Raw genomic sequence first — 21,272 nt, forward strand, 5'->3', positions numbered from 1 at the left:
TGTGGGCAAGGGAGAGACATTCTTGTCGGTCCTGTGAGAGTGAACAGGGAAGGATTCCCTGTTGTGTCAGAATGCTGTACCCATCCCCAGGGAAGCTGCTGTTGCCATTAGTAACACAGTTGGCCCCATTTTTCCTGTCAAAAAGAAACAGAAAACCAAGCATGTATCTATTCCTCCTCCAATTTTTTTGGATAAGAGTAGTTTACTGGGTCTGGCTCAGGGTTTAATTCAGGCTGTTGATCCTTCATGTGAAGTAGTTTCTGGTAAAAGAAAGAGGGACACCTCTTTTCCTGAAGAGATTCAAGATTCTGAATCTGAACAGGAAGATGCAGGGATGGATACAGGGTTTCTTCCTCAGATTCAGCACACAGCCCTCCAGAACTTACACCACCACAACCCTCATGTAGTAACACAAAACATGCACCTACTTTCGTGGAGGCTCTCAATAAAAATCTGCCCAAACGACAGAGACCTCCGAGGCAGAAAAGCAAACAGCCACCACATCCCAGCACAAACCATGAGACACAAAGCTCACATAAACAGTGTGCCACTCAACCAAAGCCCATAAGGCAAAACAACTTACCCAATACACTAGTCATAGATGACTCAATAGTAAGGCACACTGATGTCCCACTCACTAGGTTGAATAAGGAGAAAGCTACAGTCAGCTGCCTGTTGGGTGCCAGGATCCGTCCCATAATGCACACACTTGGTCACTCCAAACAGGTACAAATATAACTGTCATTGTCCATGTTGGTGTGAATGACCTGAGACGTTTCTCCCTGGACTACATGAAAAGAGACGTAGAGGAGCTCTCGGATCTTGTAGCCCAGACAGGTATGACCCTAGCTTTGAGTAGCATCCTACTGTCACCCAGAATGATACCACAGTACGAGCAGAAAATGATAGACTTCAACAGTTGGCTAAGTTTCTGGTGTCATTCTAAGGGGATCCAGTATCTGTCTGCCTGGGATGACATGATCTACATACCTCGATGCTTCACCAGAGATGGCCTGCACCTGTTACCCCAGAGATTCCAGATACTGGCCAAGGCTCTTGCCACCCCTATAGTGCCTTTTTTATGTAATGTCCTGAAGAAAAAATTACCACCATAACAGCTACAAGCAAACGAAATTTGAGGGTTATGTTACTCAGTGGTAGAAGTCTAAATCTCAAAATACACTCGCTCGAAGCACTCCTTAAAATTGAGAACATCAACATCTGTGCAGTGACCGGGACCTGGTTCAAGGCTCCAGAGAGCACCCCAGCACTACCAGGCTGTAATTCATGCCACACCTTTCGGCTCCTAAACCTGGACCGAAGAACTAAAAGCGGTGGTGTCTCCATATTCATAAAGGATATGCACAACTCCAGACTAGTAGCCCAACATAACGCATCAGAGATACATCAGGTACAACTAACACTGGGTAAAACTGCAATCCAGGTTGTAGACTGCTATAGATCCCCCACCATGTCCCAAGACTCCCACTCCAAATTTCTAAACACACTGGAAAATATTAGGGTACAACCCAATACCCTTATGCTGGGAGACTTTAACTACCCCTCCATTAACTGGGAAAATTACTCATGTACCAACACACTTGCACAACGTTTTCTGAACTTCATTAATTCCAACACCCTGGACCAACTCATTCTTACCCCCACCAGGGGTAGAAACATCCTTGACCTGGTCATTACTAACATGGGCGACCATTGCTCTATACCAGTAATCAGCTCCTCCCTGGTCAGATCTGACCACAAGCAAATCACCATGGATATCCACCTCCATCCCTCACCCCCCGAAAGGAAACCACCGTAAAAAACTTCTCCAAAGCCAATTTTGGGCTTCTAAAAACAGAGGTGGCTAACTTTACGACACCCAAGCAAATGGAAAATGGGTGCATGACTGCTGAATCATACACCAATGCACTGTATACGTACATACACAAGTGCATTGAACGGGCAATACAAAACAGAACCAAGATGCTCTGCTCCAAAAGAAGGAAGCCAATCTGGGAGTCCCCCACCATAAACAAACTCTACAACAGAAGGAAAAAACTGTTGCAGAAAAGGGTGAATTCCCAGGACTGGAAAAACTCACTTGTTAGCCTCAGCAAAAAATTGAGATCCATAATCAAATCCTCTAAAAATGGCTACGAAAACAAAATTGCTCCAAATTCTAAAGACAACCACAAGGCATTCTATAGTTATGTCAAGAATCTACATGGCAATACTCAGATCTGCTCCGAGTTACAGCACAATGGCAATACATATACAGAACCAACTGATATTGCCAACATATTGGCCGACAGGTTCAGTGCGAACTTTACCCCCCTTTCACCCCCTAAAGGGCCTATCACAATACCTGAGGAATGCCACGTTCCTATTATCACAGCTACACAGGTAAAAACTGCACTGTCCAAAGCCAAGAATACAGCTTTCATGGGACCTGATAATATCCCTGGCTCTATTCTACATGAATTACAAAGTGAAATGGTACACACCTGAGTACCCTCTTCAATCTCACCCTCATTTCAGGCTTTGTTCCTACCAAATGGCACACTGCTACGGTCATCTCACTCCACAAAGGGGGAACAACTACAGACCCAGGGAACTACCACCCCATTAGTCTGTCGAGTCTGATATGTAAGGCTATGGAGCGCATCATCATGGACCTTATAAATAAGGACATAGGGAATCTCCAAACTCTGGACCCCATGCAGTTTGTGTTTGTGAAAGGTAGATCATGCCTGCTCAGCCTGATAGACTTCTTTGAGTCTGTCACCAGAGCTGTGGATTAGGGCTAGGTAGTTCACACAGCCTACCTAGATCTTGCCAAGGCCTTTGACACCATCCCTCACTCAGGAATCATAGATAGACTCACTAAACTAGGCATAAACCCCTATTTCATAAGATGGGTTGCCAACTCGCTCACTGATAGAACCCACACTGTGAAAGTAGCGGACTCCAAATCTGACTACCGACCAGTTACAAGTGGGATCGGTCCTAGGTCCTCTCCTGTTTGGCATCTACTTCTTTGAAGTTCAAGCCAACACAAAGGGACTCTGGCTGACCAAGTTCGCAGATGATTGCAAACTGGGAGCCATTATTGATTCTCCAGCTGATGTAGACATTCTACAAAAAGGCCTCGCTGACATCAATGACTGGTGCCAGAACCATGGCCTTAAGCTCAGTGCCAAAAAAGTGCATTGTCATTCCCTTTGGGAAAACTTCGGTGTCCATGAACTCCCACATAGGCAGTAGTCCACTAAACACCAAAGGTATGATAAGAGACCTGGGGACACAGGTTGACAGCAGCCTCTCCTTTGATATCCACATTGCCACTGTAATCAGAAAGGCCTTCTATGTGGCACATCTCATTACAGAATTTTTCTCATCCAGGAAGAAAGACGTCATAATCCCTCTCTACTCATCCCTCATTAGATCTTTTCTAGAATACAATGCCCCGTTTGGTATGTACCTCACTAGACACCTACAACAACTGGAAAGGCCACAAAAATACCTCACTAAGAGGATCTTAGGCCTTAGACACATGCCCTAAACGGACAGACTCAAAAAAACTCCAGCTATACTCTGTCTCTTATCGCCTACTTAGAGGCAATCTCTGCGTGACCCACAAAGCCATGTCTGACCCAGAGCTGCTAGGTATGCTGCACCTAAAGAAATCTCAATCCCTCCGTGCCACACACTCCAGGGACCTAAGCCTCATTACCACAATAAACAGAACATGCTGGAGGAACAGGTTCCTAACCCAGAGACTTCCCATACTCTGGAACAAACTTCCCATTCACGTCAAGCAGAGCACTTTACTGGCCGTCTTTAAGAGAAATCTTGACGAGTGGATGGGCAATAGGAAGTTCACCCTGGGGATCACTTCAGTGGCCTTGCTTGACAGGGGCACTGGGAACTAACTTTGGGCGGCATGATGCCAGGGAATCTTCTTGGGCTAGGCTTATATAGACTCTAGGGCCGTTAGCCTAGTACACATCTATGAACCTATTTCTAATTCAGACTCAGAGGAGAGCTGAGTTTCTGATTCTCATGTGGGGGTTTCTCTTTCTGTTTATCTGAGAGCATTGCTAGAATGTGCTAGTGTTTTCAGTTGGAGAACCATGAGGTTTCTCAGTCCCTCAGAAAATGCTATGAGTTGTTCCAGAAGGATTTTCCAGAACCTACACCCATTCCTCCTGTTCTGCCTGCTTTAGAGGATGTGTGTATTTCTGCCTGCAATTTCCCTGATAGTCAGCCAGATGTCCCTGAAAAGTAGATAGAATGAATAAAGGTCCTCAGTCTTTTACATTTTTATACACCATTCGCAAACCTTATCCAGCAGCTATAGTTCTAGTTGATCCCACTGCTGCCAAGTACCTAGTCAGTTACAATCTACCCTTTCTGATAAGGGTGGGAAAATTATTGAGTGCGGGGAAAAAAGTATATACTTCTGCAATCCTGATTTTCAGAATATTGAATCATTAGGCTCATATGTTGAAGTTTGTTCTGTCTAATTGTAAAAGTATAAGGAATGTTTTATCTGCAAATTTTTATTTTAAGAAACACCTTTATTGATTTATCACTTATGGCACAGGCAATTATGCATGTATATAAATGAAAACAAACCATATTGACATATTTTTAGTTGCAAACATAATCTTCTATAAAGCCATTCTCAGTCAAACATTACTTGGCTCATTCAATTCCTGCCTTCCCTTAAACCTCATTCTTCCTAAAACATTATTCTGCATGAATTGTTCACACTATTCCCATTTTTTTCTGTCATTTGCACGTACCCTTTTATAAATATCCCACTTCCAGTTCTTTTATCTCTGTTACTATATTCAATACTTATAGTATGGTCGGTTTAGACTTTGTTGAATAAACAGTTTCAACAATGAGCTATGTAATGTTTGAGTGAAAATGATTGGGTAGATAAGTGATGTATAATATTTGCACCTGGGAGTGTGTCAGTATGGTTTGTGATGTAAAATGCTTGTGATTAGGATTGCGTCGGTGTGGTTTGTTTTCATTTATATACATGTATGATTGCCTGTATAGTAAGTGATAGTTTAATAAAGATGTTTCTTGTTTAACAAAAGGCAGGAATTGAATAATTTGTGATATTGCTTAGATTATATGATGTATATAGCAATATATGTGAAGTATACTGTTTGCTATGTTAATATAGTTTGAGTACTTTTATATGCATGTAAATTTGACTATGACACAAGTGATTCAGTAAAGGTGTTTGAAAAAAAACAAACAAAATAGAAGTAAACAGACATTTAAGAAGAATTGGCAAGGGGGTTCTAACAAGAATACTTGAACCTCCCAAAGCTAAGGACAGTCCAACAAGATTGAGTGACTGTTCGAGAGACCTTGTGACCCCTCCCATCCCAGCCCCTTTGTCTTTCCTGAAGGTCTGAATCTCTTTTTTTCTCTTTGACAATGGATAGTTTCAGACAAATTGGCTCCAAAATAATTTGTCAAGGTTACAGATGGCAGTGAGAAGAAATTCCTCCTTTCACTAGGGTCATTCCTCATCTTCCAGCTCAGACTTTTTTCTTTCCACCAGTTGTTTATTACATGCTGTTCCAAGGAGTGTTAGAACTAGTTCCTCCTTCTCAGGTGGGAAATGGTGTTTATTCAGGGATGTTCCTAGTGCCAAAGAAAGAAAATGTTTGGAGACCAGTTCTGTATTTTTCTTTCCTAAACCTATTTGTGATAGTGCCCAGGTTCAAAATGATGTCATTACACAACTTGTTACCTCTTCTTCCTCTTTCAAGTTTCCTGGGAACACTAGACTTAAAAGATGCTTATCATATCACTATTCATCCAGACTTCAGTAGTATGTGTACTGTTGCATTTTTCATACATCTGTGCTTTATGATTAATTTTATTTCTGGATATACTCCTGATGTTAAAGCTGAGAGCATTTTGAAAATCAAATTAATTTCATGACTTTTTTGAAGTTTTAATTTTACTGTTGACTCAGTTTTTCATTATTACCACACCCACAAAATGACATCCAAGTTTAGTACTGGCAATAATTTACATACACATCCAAATCATTCTGGGTAATTAAAAGAACCATACTACTTTGGAGAAACAACTACTTTTTTTACATTATGGTTTGACTAACAGAGCATCAAATGTGTTACGTTTTCAAGGATGGATGTTCCACCTGTGAGAAATAGCTGACAAATTGTTTTACTAGGATAAAGGACTCTCTTATTGCACCAGCTAGCATAGAAAAATGTTTGCTTCTCCACTAAGGTCGGTAGTGAGGGGTTCTGGGTACACTCTTTCATGTTGTCATATTAGGCATTTTCGTTTTCAAGGTGACTTTCAAGGGGTGGTACTTATAAATGAAATTACTTGTGAAAATTGTAAAATTTGGCATAGTATATTTAGGAGATGGATTGCCATTACTAAGGGTTGGTTATTTGCATTTGCTAAGGAAAACGTGACAGCACAGTTTAAGATTTTGTTTGTCTGGATCATGTTATCAGTTCTCTGCCTTACCCTTTGGACCATCCACTGCGCCATGAGTGTTCACAAAGTATCTCGTTCCACTTTATAGCTCATTGGAGGCCACAGGGTATCCACACTTTTCCATGTTTAGGCAACTTGTTTCTCCTTAAAGGGTCTTTTTCAAAGTGACAGGAATCTGTCTGTTTGGCAAGAGATCTATTACACAAGCTGGGACTCCTAAGAGAATATACTCCTTCACACAGGATTGTGTTCCTTGGATGTCAACTAGAAGCCTCAGTTTAAAGATAGTTTCTTCCACAGAAAAAAAAAAATCTTTATCTAGATTTTTTTCTAAGGTTTTCCACAGAGACTTGGGTCACTGTGAGGGAATACTTGAAGAGTCTGGGTCTCATGGCATGTTTGATTCTCATGATACCCCTGGTAAGACTTCACATGGGAAAGATGCTGCGGTATGTGAAATCTCTTTGATCCCAGCACCAACACCCTTTATCTTTTTGAATTCCATTGTTGGGGATTGTAGGAAGAGAAGTCATTTGGTGGAGACAACAGATATCATTAAATCCAGGTCTCCTCTTCTCCCTCCCTGCTCCAAAGCAGTCAGTCACCACAGATGCCTCTGACTTTGCTTGGAGAGCACTTTCAGGAGGGAAAAAAGTACAGAGGGCATGGGACACCAGTGACAGACTTAAGCACATAAATATCAAGGAGGTACTTGCCCTGATCAAGGCACTTAACTGTCTGAACCATCTTTAGTCCCCAAGACCTATTCAAGTGGTTACAGACAATACCACAGTCATGTAATCCATTAACATGCAAGGGGGAACCAGATCTTACTCTCTTTGCAGACTAGCCATCTTAGCTTGGGATATAGCTTCACAGCACAATCTCAGTCTACAGGCATTCTACATTATGTCAGAGCAAAATTGTTTGGCAGACAAGCTGAGCAGGATGAGGACAAACCCTCACAAATGGAAACTAGATCAGGAAGTCTTACAAGATTTGATCCATCTGTGGGGAGTTCCTCAAGTAGACCTGTTTGCCTCCTCTCTGAACAACTAACTGGCAAGATTCTATTCTAGGACTTCATGCAAGAAGGCCTAGAAAACAGACTACTTTTCTTTTTGTTGGACAGGAATGTTCCTGTATGCTTTTCCTCCTTTTCCACTATTATCCAGGGTATGTCTGAAAATTTAGAAGGAATCCCTCAAGATCACTGTGGTGATTCCCTTCTGGCTCAGGCAACAGTGGTTCTCCCTTATTTTGGAAATGGCCAGGGGGTAATTATTAGAAGCTTCCTCACAGACTGTATCTACTCACACAAGATCTGGGGTCTTTGATACAGCCTGACCTTAATCAACTTCAGTTGACTGCCTGGATGATAGCGTCTTAATTTCCTTTAGGCACCTGCTTACTGAGGACATGCAGCAGGTACTAACAGAGGCAAGAAAGCCCGATACTAAAACATCATATATTAGCAAATGAAAAAGGTTTTCTAGTTGGTGCCAACAGTATAACCAGCACCCATTCAGGGCTAGTTGTTCTCTGGTTTTACAATACTTGTGTGAGTTACTATCCTATGGCTTTTCTTATTCCTCTGTCAAGGTTCAGTTATCGGCCATTGCAGCACGTCTGCCCATGAATCCTTTGCTTTCAATGCATTCTCATGTCATAATATTTTTGAAAGGGGTTATGCATAAGAAACCTCTAAGAAAACCAGTGGCCCCTCCTTGGAAGGTAACACTTGCTCAGTTTGAACCAGCTAACCTGGCTGATTTGAGGTTCTTAACATAGAAAGTAGTTGTATTGATTGCTCTGACCTCAGCAAGAAGGTTATTTGAGTTGCAAGCTCTTTTGATGAGTCATCCCTGTCTTATTTTCCACAGAGACAGGTTTTCTTTGAGAAATAATCCTTCTTTTATGCCTAAACAGGTATCTGAGTTTTAGTCAAACTATCCATCTCCCCATTTGCTTTCCTGAACCTAAAACTGAGAGGGAAAGGATACTCCATACCTTGTATGTCCACTGACAACTCTGGTAGTATCTTGACTAAACTAAATCTTTTAGATCTTTGGATCAATTGTTCATTTCTTGTGAAAGTAAGAAGAGGGGACAACCTGAGTCAAAGCAGGCCATTTCCAAATAGGTATTTAAGGGTATTACCTTTTGTTATACTCATTGCAACAAAACTAACCAAGGCAGGACCAAGGCCCACTCTACCCCGGCCTTGGCTTCATCTATGACTTTTTAGAAAGGGTTGGGTTCTAGAACTATTTTACAAGCAGCAACTTGGTCCTTTGTACATACTTTTACCAGCACTTTAAGCTTGATTCCTTCTCTACATCTAGATTAGGCTTTGCTTGGGCCATTCTCTAGGAGCTTCTGGACCTTTCCACTTCCGCCTTCAAAGTGTCTTAAGCTAGGGTTGTCTAGCTATATAACTAAGGCTACTGGAGTGATCAATATGATGAACACAGTACAGTTGTGTAAGTAGACTTGCTGTAACAGTAGATGTTCAAGTAGTTACTGCTGCAGTGGCCGCTCCCTTCCTCCCCATGTTTCTAGTGTGTTATTTATGCCATGGTGTAAATTCTCATGTTTTGTTGTTGTAAGCATTCTCCTTTCTGGGTCTGCATTCTTCTCTCTGTTGGCATTAAAGCTGTGAAGGGCTTGGCACCCAAACCTGTCTTTTTAGTCAGCTCATCTCGAGCTGACTAAAATGTTTTGGGTGCTTGGAAGGTTCCCTGAAGATTTGGAACTGTCTCTCTGTTGTATCCTTTTCAGGATGTAACCCTTATAGCTAAGGCTACTGCAGCAGCAATCATTCAAACATGTACTGTTATGGTGTGTTTAGTTACACAACTGTACTTTCTTCATACTCTTTTACTATCTTCTCAGAATTAAAACCTTCAGAGATTCTGATCAGTGGCTCATTTCTTATGAAGGTAAAGAAAAATAACAACTGGTATTAAAGTTGATAATGTCCTTGGGTCGATATCACGTTGTCAGACTCTTAAAAGTTCGAACGTCATTTGGTCGACATCATATGACTGAAGTTCTAACTCTTCAATGGAGATCTCCGTACAATGCGGAATGGGAAGATTTCCCTTTTCTGCACTGTAGTGCGATCTGGAGTTGGTATATTTAAATAGTGGGGGGGGGGTGCAGGGGGCTTGTTCCCCTTCTTAACCCATTCAGGTAGTTTTATTTTGTTTTTTTATTCCATTTTCGAACTTTTAAAAGTTTGATCATATGGTGTCGACCATATGACGTTCGAACTTTTAAAAGTTCGATTATGTAATATAGATGCAGTTTCCAAATGGTTGTCACTTGCTATTTCCTTTTGTTATATCTGCCATAACAAGTCAACTCCAGGTAGTTTTGAGCCACATTTTCTCAGGGCCTTGGCTTCTTTAGTGGCTTTTTGGAAAAGGGTGGATTCTAGAGCCACATCTTGGTCCGCTGTACATACCTTTACAAAATGCTTCATATTAAACTCCACCTCCAGGTCTAGAACATACTTTGCTTGGGCCACACACTCCCTAACTCTATATATATATATATATATATATATATATATATATATATATATATATATATATATATATATATATATATAAACTCCAGGGTCGCACTACAGTAGGGAAAAGGACATATTCCTTTTACTTGCCTTACAGTGCTCTACACACTGCCAGTACTAATTGTCAGGGAAATGAGTTTTGGGGGAAGTGAACTTTAGGGGTCATGAAGTGTCAGTCAGTTGGTCTCAGTCAAATTAATGTCGGTCAAATGAGCTTTAGGGGAAGTGAAGTTAACCCATATATATATATATATATATATATATATATATATATATATATATATATACACACACACACACACACACACACACACACACACACACACACACTCGAAGAAGGGAGAAATCTCGATAAATAAATAAATAAATCATTGACAGTGCACAATTAGAAATTGCACCAGCAATTATTTTCCTATGGGAGAAACTGTTTTTTTTTTTTTTTTTTTTTAATGTGGGCTACTGAAGCTTGAGCAATTTCTCCTCAAGCATATGTACGGGAGCCCATTTATTAATTTATGCACTTAGCATTGACTTGTTTCAGGGCTCTAGCCTCCTTTCTTCAGTTGTCATGAAAGCTGTTGAACTATGGCAACAAAATTGTTGATTTTCTTCACAGAGGGCTTGAGTTATCAATGGTCTGGGCACGTGGAAGGTGTCCTTAGGCTTTGGGATACTTGCTGGCTGTCCTATCCTATGCAGCAAATAACCTTTATAGCTTATGTTACTGCAGCAGTGATCTGTTAAAGTTATCTGCTCTTATGGTAAGTTTATACAACTTTACATTTTATTTTCCTCCTCTCGTCTTACTTTCTAAACTATGGTAATCTACCATAAGTAAGCTTACTGCAAAAGTAGATGTCCTAATAGATCACCATTGCAATAAGCATCCCCCAGCCCCCTTCTTTTGGAGGATTTTTTTTGTATTGCCAGGGTGTGGATGTATGTACTCTTGTGTGTGTATATAGTTTCGCTTTTAGCATGTTTTGTAGTACCATTACATTTAGGGCTCTTGTCTCCCTTTCCTGGGAAATAAAACTTTTTCAATATTTTAGTGCTGTAACTGTCCTTTTATGCAGAGCTTCCCTCAAGTTCCAGACACTTAATGCAGGTGGAAGGTGCCCTTTAGCTTTGAAAAGCTGGCCAGTCAAATAGCTTAGGTTACTTCAGCAGTGATATATTAGAACATCTACTCTTTTGGTAAGTTCGCTTACACAGCTGTACATTCATGCTTGTTGTATCACTTTCCCCGGCTTCTTAAGGACATTCACTGATGGCCACAAAGGTCAGTTTCTAGCATGAGGATGGCACATTGAGAGGCTGCCCCATTGTACACATGTCTGTGACAGGGTTGCGCTGATAAATCACTGGAGAGCTGCAAGGATGCCATTGGTCGATGTGACTTAGGCCACAAGTCAGGGTTTTTATATGTGATGAGACGATATTTGTCAAGGGACTGAATAAAAAACAGTACAAAACCGAGTAACCCACGAGGGTGAATGCTGCAGGCAAAGACGACACCAAAAGTATTGAAAATAGAGTCTATTTTCAATACTTTTGGTGTCGTCTTTGCCTGCAGCATTCGCCCTCGTGAGTTACTTATATTTGTCAAGGGAGATAATAATAGCAAATTGAAAACAAAATTTCCTGAAAAATGGCAGTAGGTGAATCATAAGCTACAGAGAAGAAGAACCGCATGATAGAAAATGTACTATTATATTTCATGTGGTACAAGAATAAGACAATATGATTTAAGGTTAGAAGAAGCCTCATGTTCGGAAATTTAGGAACATTTTTTTTACATTAATGAGAAATTTTCAAATGAAATAGTGGTATCTGAAATGTTATTATGAAGTGCTGTAATATTAAAACAAAAAATCTATTTATTTATATTTAAGGCATACAGATATGTGATGTATTAATTATGTTTGCATGAATAAGTTTGTTCCTGTTTGCTGTTTCCTTAAGCTATAAATTATGTGTTGTGACAGATTACAAAGTTGACTATTGCACTGAAGGCAGACAACGGAAAATTCTGGACCGAATGTTCATGCGTTGACAGGCACTGCATTGAAGCCACAAAATCCAGACTTGACTCCACTTGCCAGTTTTTCATAGTTCCAGCTTCAAGCGGAAAGGTTTATATCGAGAACTTTAGAAGGTTCTACCTTAGACGTGTGCACAGCTCTGGCATTGAATACATAGTACCAGATGGCCGTGTACCAGCCATTGATTGTGAGTTCCAAATGCATAACCAGGATGGGAAAGTATTTTTTATGGCTGACAATGGCAAATATTTAGGTCGCATCCATCGATCTGGCAAAGACAACATTGAAGCTTGCAATGAACAAGTTGATGTGACCTGCCTGTTTGAAATGGATGGATATCAGGTATTTCTTGCATTAATCTTAGTTATTTTTCTGTACGTGTACAGGGATTATGTTGACAGCCCACTGGAGAAGTGTGTTCTCTCTATAAGAAAAGAATAGGTGGTGCAACATTACCATCTGCATGCCACCTATCTGGGGAAACCATAATTAAACCTAATTTTCTGGGGAAAGGTAGTAGAAGAGTAGCTATTAATGCATATTAAATTGTATTATGTGCTATCAGCCTTGGTGGTACAGCAGTCTGTGTAAACTGCTATCTTATCTTGTTCCTGTTAAGTATGTCTCCAAATGCAAAAAAAAAAATTTCTAAAGAGCAGCATGGGAGGAATGTTTGCTACTCAACACAGTTAAGTGACTTGAAAGTGTCTGAACCTTTTTATTTGTTTTGGTAACCAAAAAGGTATACTGCATACATGTCAATTTGCAGAAACTACTATGCAGCATGAAACCAAGAGAGATCTACATCTGTTCAGGATATAGATCAAGTCATGAAACAGTAAAAATAACAGGTGTAATAATATGCAGCATCAGCAGATAAGTACAGAATAAGTTCCTCTTAAGTGCTAGACATCTGTACTCCATTTAAGAATGAAACTAGATACGATTTAGCAAAGGCAAGTTACAGAGTGATAAATCTGTATGCAGTAACTAATTTGTAAGATAAATATCTGGATAGACTGCAGCTGTAGCGTTGTTACCTCACAGCAAGAGGTTCTCCCGTTCGATTCTCGGCTGACGTGCGGGGAGTGCCTTCTGTGTGGAATCTGCATGTCCTCCCCGCAGTTGGGTGGGTGTTCGAAAGACATGCGTAAATGGGCGTGCCTTTGTTGAAGGTTGAACGTTGAGCTGGCACCTCAGCGTTTGTCAAAATCTACTGCCAATCATTAGTGGACCGGAGTTCTGCTGTGTCGACCCCTAACCGGGAAAAGCCAAAAGACAACAACAACAACTGATAAAGTGACTAGTGATTAGTAAAGCAGATACCAGTAGCAGAATGACATACAAGCATGTTTCATTTTTTAGCTTTTCCATAAGTTCTTTTTACCAGAAGGTTCCACCGTGTCACATTGGATAGACTATGCATGATAGTCTGTCCTAACTCAGCGTATTCCCAGCCTGTGGAATAAGTTAGTGGTACAGGTCAAGCAAAGTGCTGCTTTGCCTGCCTTTAAGGCTAGTCTTAATGATTGGTGTTAGAGTTTGTGAACTGTGAATATAAGGTTGAAACTAATTCTGCTACAAATATATGAATGATAAAGAATAAAATAAAAAGTTTAATGTAGGAATATAGCTTAGCAATTTACAAATTGCATTCATATTGTATGACATAGCTCTGGCAGAAATAAGTGAAAAACAAAGAAGATCTATTAATGAACACAAGATATTTCCTGAGCAGTTTGTTTCCTTTCAGACTTCTGACAATGGACATGTTTTTATAGTATGTGTTTTCCTCAAGATACATGTTTGTCACATTATTAAGAAAAGCTTGACGTAATTCCTCATAGATAAATGGACATGGCTTTTTATAGAATCATCAGAAAAAAGCCTAGAAAAGCAATTTTGGAAAGCAAGTATTATATGTTTTTCTCGTGTTTGCAGAACAGTTTACAAATATCCATTAACAGACAGGAATAGCAGCAGAACAGCTTGTACAGATGTTTCCTTTCAGGTTTCTGTTAATGGCATCCTCACATCAGCAAAAGTGCTTACAAGTAAATCAAAAAAAGGACAATAGAAAAGTCTACCAAGAGGAAAATACAAAATCTATGTGCGTGACTAGTACTGTATATAACTGTATTAATTCAGATATGCCAAAGACACCAAAGGATTGCAGCAACTCGTAACACTCGGACCAACAGTTGAAGAGAAAATTCACGTCTGAATGTAAAAGTCCACTTTATTAAAATTCGACAACCAGTACACAGCCAAGCAGTAGTAGTTAACCTAGGTTTCGTCTTATACCATAAGACTTCTTCAGAACTACTCCACAACGCTGAATTCATGTTTAAATACATCCATTAATTAACAATTACAACCTTAATTGGCCATAAAATGTATGCAAATAAAAAATATAATAAATATAACATATCTATATAAAGTTTTAAAGGCAGTAAATTGACTAATCAATTTACTGCTGTTAAAACTTTATATAGATATGTTATATTTTTTATTTGCATAATTTATTAATGTATTTTATATAAGAATTATTTTGTCATTAGCTAGCTTAACAACAATATATTAAGTCAGTTTTTTGTAGGATTTTACGGACCTTTTTAGGCTGTGTTTGAAGTAATATGAATAACTAACAATTTTTAAAGTGTAGTGTTTGCTTTAAATTTTATGGCCAATTAAGGTTGTAATTGTTAATTAATGGATGTATTTAAACATGAATTCAGCATTATGGAGTAGTTCTGAAGAAGTCTTATGGTATAAGACGAAACCTAGGTTAACTACTACTGCTTGGCTGTGTACTGGTTGTTGAATTTTAATAAAGTGGACTTTTACGTTCAGACGTGAAATTTCTCTTCCACTGTTGTGTTACGAGTTGCTGCAATCCTTTGGTGTCTTTGGCTTTTGGTTTTGTGCTGGTTTGAAGTTTGCTCTGTATTAATTCAGATATGTTAGAGGTATTTTGGTAGAAACACACTTGTTTCGAGGTATTGTATGGAGAAAGGAAAGTCATCATCTATACTGTTTGTGAAGAAAAACTTTGTAAATATATGCTACAAACTAACAGAACAGTACATGTGGTTTGTTTATAAAAAGCTATTTATTGGTTACTGCTTTTAAAGTCAGATGCTGCATCAGTGTATGTTCTGCAAATTTCTGTGGTTAACAGACTGCGATAATTAGACTTTGATTTCAGCAGTAAACAGCCAGCAAGACTTTGTGTCTTAAGAAGACTTTGGATCCAACAAATTCTTCACAGCAAAGAAGCAGCTACATACATAACATAAATTTTTCAATTGGATCGGTATACATTTTTACCAGGATTATCATCTATGGCCCTGTTTAATTTCGGAGGTGGGCACTATTAAGTACTCATGCAGGGTGGCAAGAAGTTTTAAGTGTTTCTGCTCTAAAGGGGTGTATATGGCTAGATATGTTATGTTCCCTATGATCAGTTGCCAAGTGGTGTTCCTAACTCTCCCTGATTTTACAGAATGCCCTTGATATTGCCACATATTTTTGCCCTGACCTTCATAAAATGCTTAATCATCAGGTTAATTATTGAGGATAACAGTCAATCAATAATGCCAAACATCAGACTTTTACACTTATTATTCAGAAAATTGATATTGATACAAAACCTGCTGTTGCTTTAATTTTTTAAGTGAAGTAAAGTAATATTTAAAATTGTCCTTTATTTCGGTCCATTATGTCCTCATTTAGATGTGGTTATCTCCAGAATTCTTGAGCAAAGAAGCTGAGAGGTATGCATGCAAGATGTGGAAAGTGTTGTATATAGCAGGACCCATGTTGTATCTGTGAGTGATGGAAGATTTAGTAAGCAAGACGAGCACATCAATCAGTGAAACACAGTAGTGGAACTGACCAGATGTAGGGAACAGGTAAGGTAAAGAGTAGGAGTAGTCTTTTAAGAAGGAGTTGTAGAGACACCTGACATGTAGTCTGTAGGAAAAAAAGGCTCTCCTAGTTAAAGGTGTAGTGTTCCAGATAGAGCTGATGCTTGTGAATAAGAACAGCATCTTGGGACTGCAAGGTTGAGAATTTCCCATGTGGCAGAGTTCAGTGCAATTTTGGAAGTCAGAAGGCAAATGTAATAATACGGCAAGGCATGTTTTCACTGGATGTTAATGACTGTAACAGGAAATAACCTGAGCAGGTATAGCCAGACCAGTGGAACCTTCTGGGGAAAAAAAAGAAAAAAAAAACTATAGCAAAATGGTAAATGAGTACTTAACATGGCAGTCATCAAAATGGTGGATGTTGTTGCATGCCATGTCCTGTTAACAGGGATGCTGTTAGGAAACGCCAAGGATTGATGTAACCTCATAAAGTTGAAGTAGGGAGTAACAGTGCGTGAACATAGTGAACTCGATAAACACAGTGAAACATGCAGATGTGCATGTTGACTTCCTAGCTGACAGCAGTGTAAAGGTCAAATAAAGGACTTTAGGTAAGACAGTTAGCTGTATAATACTATCCCTCAATTATATTTTTGTTTAAATCAGAAGGCTACATACATAGTGCTGTAATGTAACAAGGAATTAAAGCTACATTTTTAAGCTAATTTTATTGAACAAATGTTAAATAAATAAATAAACTAATAATAGCAACATTCTTATATACTGTGATATCCAAATGCATGCTAAATGTTAAAATTTGGTGTATTGATTTAAGGAAACTAGAAATTAACTCAATATGTCTTATCATTGGACTTCCAAGATGGCTGCACATTGAGTAACAGCTGAATTTCAGCTCTCCCAGTGTGAAAACAGAAACTCACAAGAGACAGCCAGTAAACTTGTATTTTTTGGTAAATTTTAGTCATTAGCTAGTAAGTGTACTGCCTGGATGCCAGGAAAAATAACTTTAGAGAACCTGAAAGAAAATCAGTCACAAAAAGTGAGGAACAACACTGACTAGGAAGAATTCTGCAGCTGTTCAGCAAAAAATAGTTCAAGCTCCAGCTTTGGTGCAATACATGTCTTATAGTAAGCTAGAGGAAAAAATAAGTCAAATGTTCTCAGAGCAAGGCTGGAAAATGGAAGAAGCTTTAAACAAATATTCAGATGAGGTGATAAAACTGCAAAAATCAGATGTCAAAATGAAGAAAAGGCTGGCTGAATATGAGACTGCTCAAGATGAGATGTTTCAGAAAATAATAGCATTAAAGGACAGGGCATGTAGGGAAAACCTGAGATTTTCCACTGTACCAGAGAAGCCGTAAGGAACAGACTGTATTAATTTTATGACAGCACAAATAAACAACTGGACTGGTATTCCACAGCAGGAGTTGTTGATCAAAAGGGCATATCATGTGTATGCTTCAAACCTGGCCTTGAGAAAGGAACCTAGACCTTTAATAGTAAACAGCCAATCCTACCAGCAGAACAAATTCATTCTGGCAAAAAAGTGGCAGAAGGACAAAGTACTAAAAGTGGGAAATAGAGTGTTTGTGGAAAATGATTGCTCCTGTTCTGCCTTGTGTACATTGAGTAAATTTATTCCAGTAATCAGGTACTGTAGAGAAGCAGGCATAAGATTGAAACTGCTATACCCCGCTGTCTTCAGAATATTATTTCCTGGAGGGACAAAATCATTTTGTAATTAGAGCATGCTAATTAGGAAATCCAAAAGTTTGTCAACAACAAGTAAGCTGTGAAACAGGAGAGTCTGCTTCTTATTCTTCTGGTAATAAAGACCACAGATAGACTGTGCCAGTGAAACCTTTTCCAACATTTCAACAGAAAATGCTTGAAAGACAGAAAAAAAAGTCGACTAGAAGAACTGAGAGTATGTTGGAAATGAAGCACAGACTAGATTTGAGAGATGGCGATTAAACGGGAGTAAAACCAGCAACTCAGAAATTAACAAATAAATGTGGGATTACAAAGCATTAATTATATTTATCAAACATGACAGAACAAGAAAACTTGGAAATATTGGACTTTTTTTTACTTTGTTATACTTGTAGGGGGACTCTAAAGCATATGCCTTACATCATGTCATTAATGTTTCGAGGAACTGTTAGAAGAGGGGAAGAGGAGAGAGAGAGTTAACCACAAGTAAAACAAAATTTTAACAGTAGTATTTTTATAGTGCATGATATAATATGCATGCAATAAAGTAAAGTTTTCTTAGTTATCAAGTGTAATGGGGATACTAAACTAAACAGGCGCCCATGTTTTTTCCCTTCTTTTCTCTTTCTCCATATTCAGTTTTAAAAAATGTAGGCACTGCAATGTAAAAAAAAAAGAATAAAAGTCTGGTCAAAAGAGTATGGTACAAGAAGAATTGTGTGCTTTTTTCTCATTCTTGCATGGGAGAATGACTGGATTAAAGCCCTTGGCTTTATGTAGTAACAAGTTATAAGAGAAAGCATATAAATAAAAAAACATTGAATTATAATAAAGCTTTCTGCTAGAAAATAAATAAATATTTTAGAAACAACTCTGTATCTGGTTGTCATGCCTCCATGGAGACAATCTGATAAAGAGCAATAAAAACAGAATACTTCTTCCTTTCTTTTAATGGCTTTATTTCAGTGGCTAGGAGGTAATGTTTTCTGAAAGCATTCAAGTATTTTCTCATTCTGAGAGAGCAATAAAGATAAGATAAAACCCAACAGCACTTAGTAGAAGCACAGGCTGTATCATGTGTCTTAGCATGGATAACCTTCCTTTTAGGTTAACCTAGTCTGTGAGTGTGGCTGTCAGTTTGGGACACTTGTTCCTACCAGGAGGGTAAAACTTCAGTGTTTGAAAATGTTCATAGTTTTGCATGTTAGTATTAAGTTAATAGTTTTTAGGAATTATTGGAGTGTATTTATTTTTTTGAGGGCTTTTAATAAGACAAAAAGTTTTGTGAGCTGTGATACAGTCTCAAATGGACATGACCAGAAACGACTGTATAAAAGATCAACCTGCCATACATTAATATGTATGTAACACAAAAGCTGGGACTAGATACATAACAAAAAAGCTAATACAAATACAAGTTTAGAATGATAGCCTAGTACCTACCTATGAACCTATAAAGTTATCTGCCCAAAGGCATTTATAAGCCTAGCCGGAATGTGTTGGCTTTCGCCGCTCCCTTAGATTAGTTCCCTGTGCCTCTCTGCAGCAGAGGCACTGAAGTGATCCCGGGGTAAACCTTCTGTTTCCCATCCACTTGTCAAGGTTTTTCTTGAAGAGTGTTAGTAAGAAGCTCTGCCTAATGTAGATTGGAATCTTGTTCCAGAGCATGGGAAGTCTCTGGGACAGGAATCTATCCCTCCAGCACGTCCTGTTTATTGTTGTGGTGACGTTTAGATCCGTAGAGCGTGTGACTTGAGGGGATATGGTTTTCTTTAGGTGGAGCATGTCCATCAATTCTGGGTTGGACATGGCCTTGTATGTCAGGCAGAGATCACCTCTGAGTAGGCGGTATGAAACCGAGTATAGCTGGAGTTGCATAGGGCATCTGTTTGAGGCCAGTGATCCTCTTGGTGAGGCACTTCTGTGGTCTTTCCAGCTGTTGCAGGTGTCTTGTAAGGTACATCCCAAATGGGGCATTGTACTCTATGATGGGTCTAATGAGTTTTGCATAGAGGGGCACAGTGACCTCTTTTGATCTGAAAGCAAACCCTTTTGTGATTAGGTGGGCCACATAGAAGTATTTTCTAACCACTTTGGCAATTTGATTATCAAAGGAGAGATTACTGTCTGCTTGGGTTCCCAGATCCCTTATTACGTCTTCCGTATTTAGGGGGCTACCACCTATGTGGTAGTTTGTGGGTACTTTGTTTTTTCCAAAGGGGATGACTATGCACTTTTTGGCATTTAGCTTGAGGCCATGGTTTTGACATCAGGCATCTGTCTCAGTGAGACCCTTTTGGAGGATGTCTGTGTCAGCCGTTGAGTCAATTATAGCCCCTAGTTTGCAGTCATCTGCCATAGTCCTCCTGTGCTTGCCTGTACCTCTGAAGTATATGCCGAACAGTAGGGGTCCTGGGACTGAAACCTGGGGAACGCCACTTGTAACCAGTTTAGAGTCAGACCTAGCTCCCGCAACTCTTACCATGTGGGTTCTGTCCGTGAGCCAGTTGGCAACCCATCTTGTGATGTAGGGGTTTATGTTCAGGCTGGTGAGCTTGTCTATAATACCAGAATGGGAATGGTGTCGAAGGCCTTTCTGAGGTCTAGGTAGGCTGTGTGGACCATCTTTCCCTCGTCTATAACCTTGGTAACTGTCTCAAAGAAGTCCACCAGGTTTAGGAGGCATGATCTGCCCTTAACAAAGCCGAACTGGGAAGGGTCCAGTGTTTGGAGGTTCCCAATGTCTCTGTTAATGAGATCCATGATGATGCGTTCCATAGCCATGCAGACCAAGCTAGTCAGGCTTATAGGACGATAGTTCCCAGGGTCTGTTGTGGCTCCACCTTTGTGGAGTGGAATAACTGTTGCTGTGTGCCACTCTATGGGCACATAGCCTGTGGAGAGGCTGAGTTTGAACAGTGTGTTTAGGTGAGGGGTTAGTTCATCTTTGAGCTCATGTAGGACACAGCCTGGGACACCGTCCAGTCCCATTGATGCTGTGTTTTTGGCTTTGGAGAGATCTGTTTTAACCCGAGTGTCTGATTTCAGGGGCACTACATTCTTCTGGTATGGTTATGTGTTCTTTTGGGGGTGAGGGGGGGGGGTGAAGTTTGCCCTGAACCTGTCTGCCAGGATGTTGGTAATATTGGTCGGTCCAGTGTATTTTGTGCCATTCTGCACTAACTCCATGCAGATCTGAGAATTACCACTTAGATTCTTGACATACCTAAAGAATCCCTTGTGGTTATCTTTGGAGTCCTTGGCAATTTTTCTTTCAAAAGCTAGCCTTGGATGATTTTATGAGGGATCATAGTTTCTTGCTGATACTGATCAGGGATGTCTTCCCTTCTTGGGATTTTACTCTTTTCTGTACTCGTTTCCTCCTCCTATTGTATAGCTTGTTTATGGCAGGAGCCCACCAGACTGGTTTCCTTTTCTTGGAGGAGTGAGTCTTCATTTTGCTTGGGATAGCACGATCCATGCATTCTTGTAGGTGCCCATAGAGTGCATTAGTAAAGGATTTTGCAGCTT

The 21,272-nt window shown here is 39.6% G+C and overlaps 1 protein-coding gene across 2 annotated transcripts in view; it reads left to right on the plus strand.

Moving 5' to 3' along the window:
* LOC122789938 overlaps positions 1–21,272 on the plus strand; it is a 354,444-nt gene that overhangs the window by 8,224 nt on the left and 324,948 nt on the right. For both annotated transcript variants that reach the window (XM_044057414.1, XM_044057413.1), the window contains exon 2: positions 12,076–12,474. In XM_044057414.1, coding sequence (XP_043913349.1) covers positions 12,076–12,474 — 399 coding nt within the window. The remainder of the gene's footprint in view (positions 1–12,075; positions 12,475–21,272) is intronic.

The sequence above is a fragment of the Protopterus annectens genome, chromosome 15.part0 (assembly GCF_019279795.1).
Source record: "Protopterus annectens isolate FY-2018-M chromosome 15.part0, PAN1.0, whole genome shotgun sequence".
Classification (NCBI taxonomy): Eukaryota; Metazoa; Chordata; order Ceratodontiformes; family Protopteridae; genus Protopterus; species Protopterus annectens.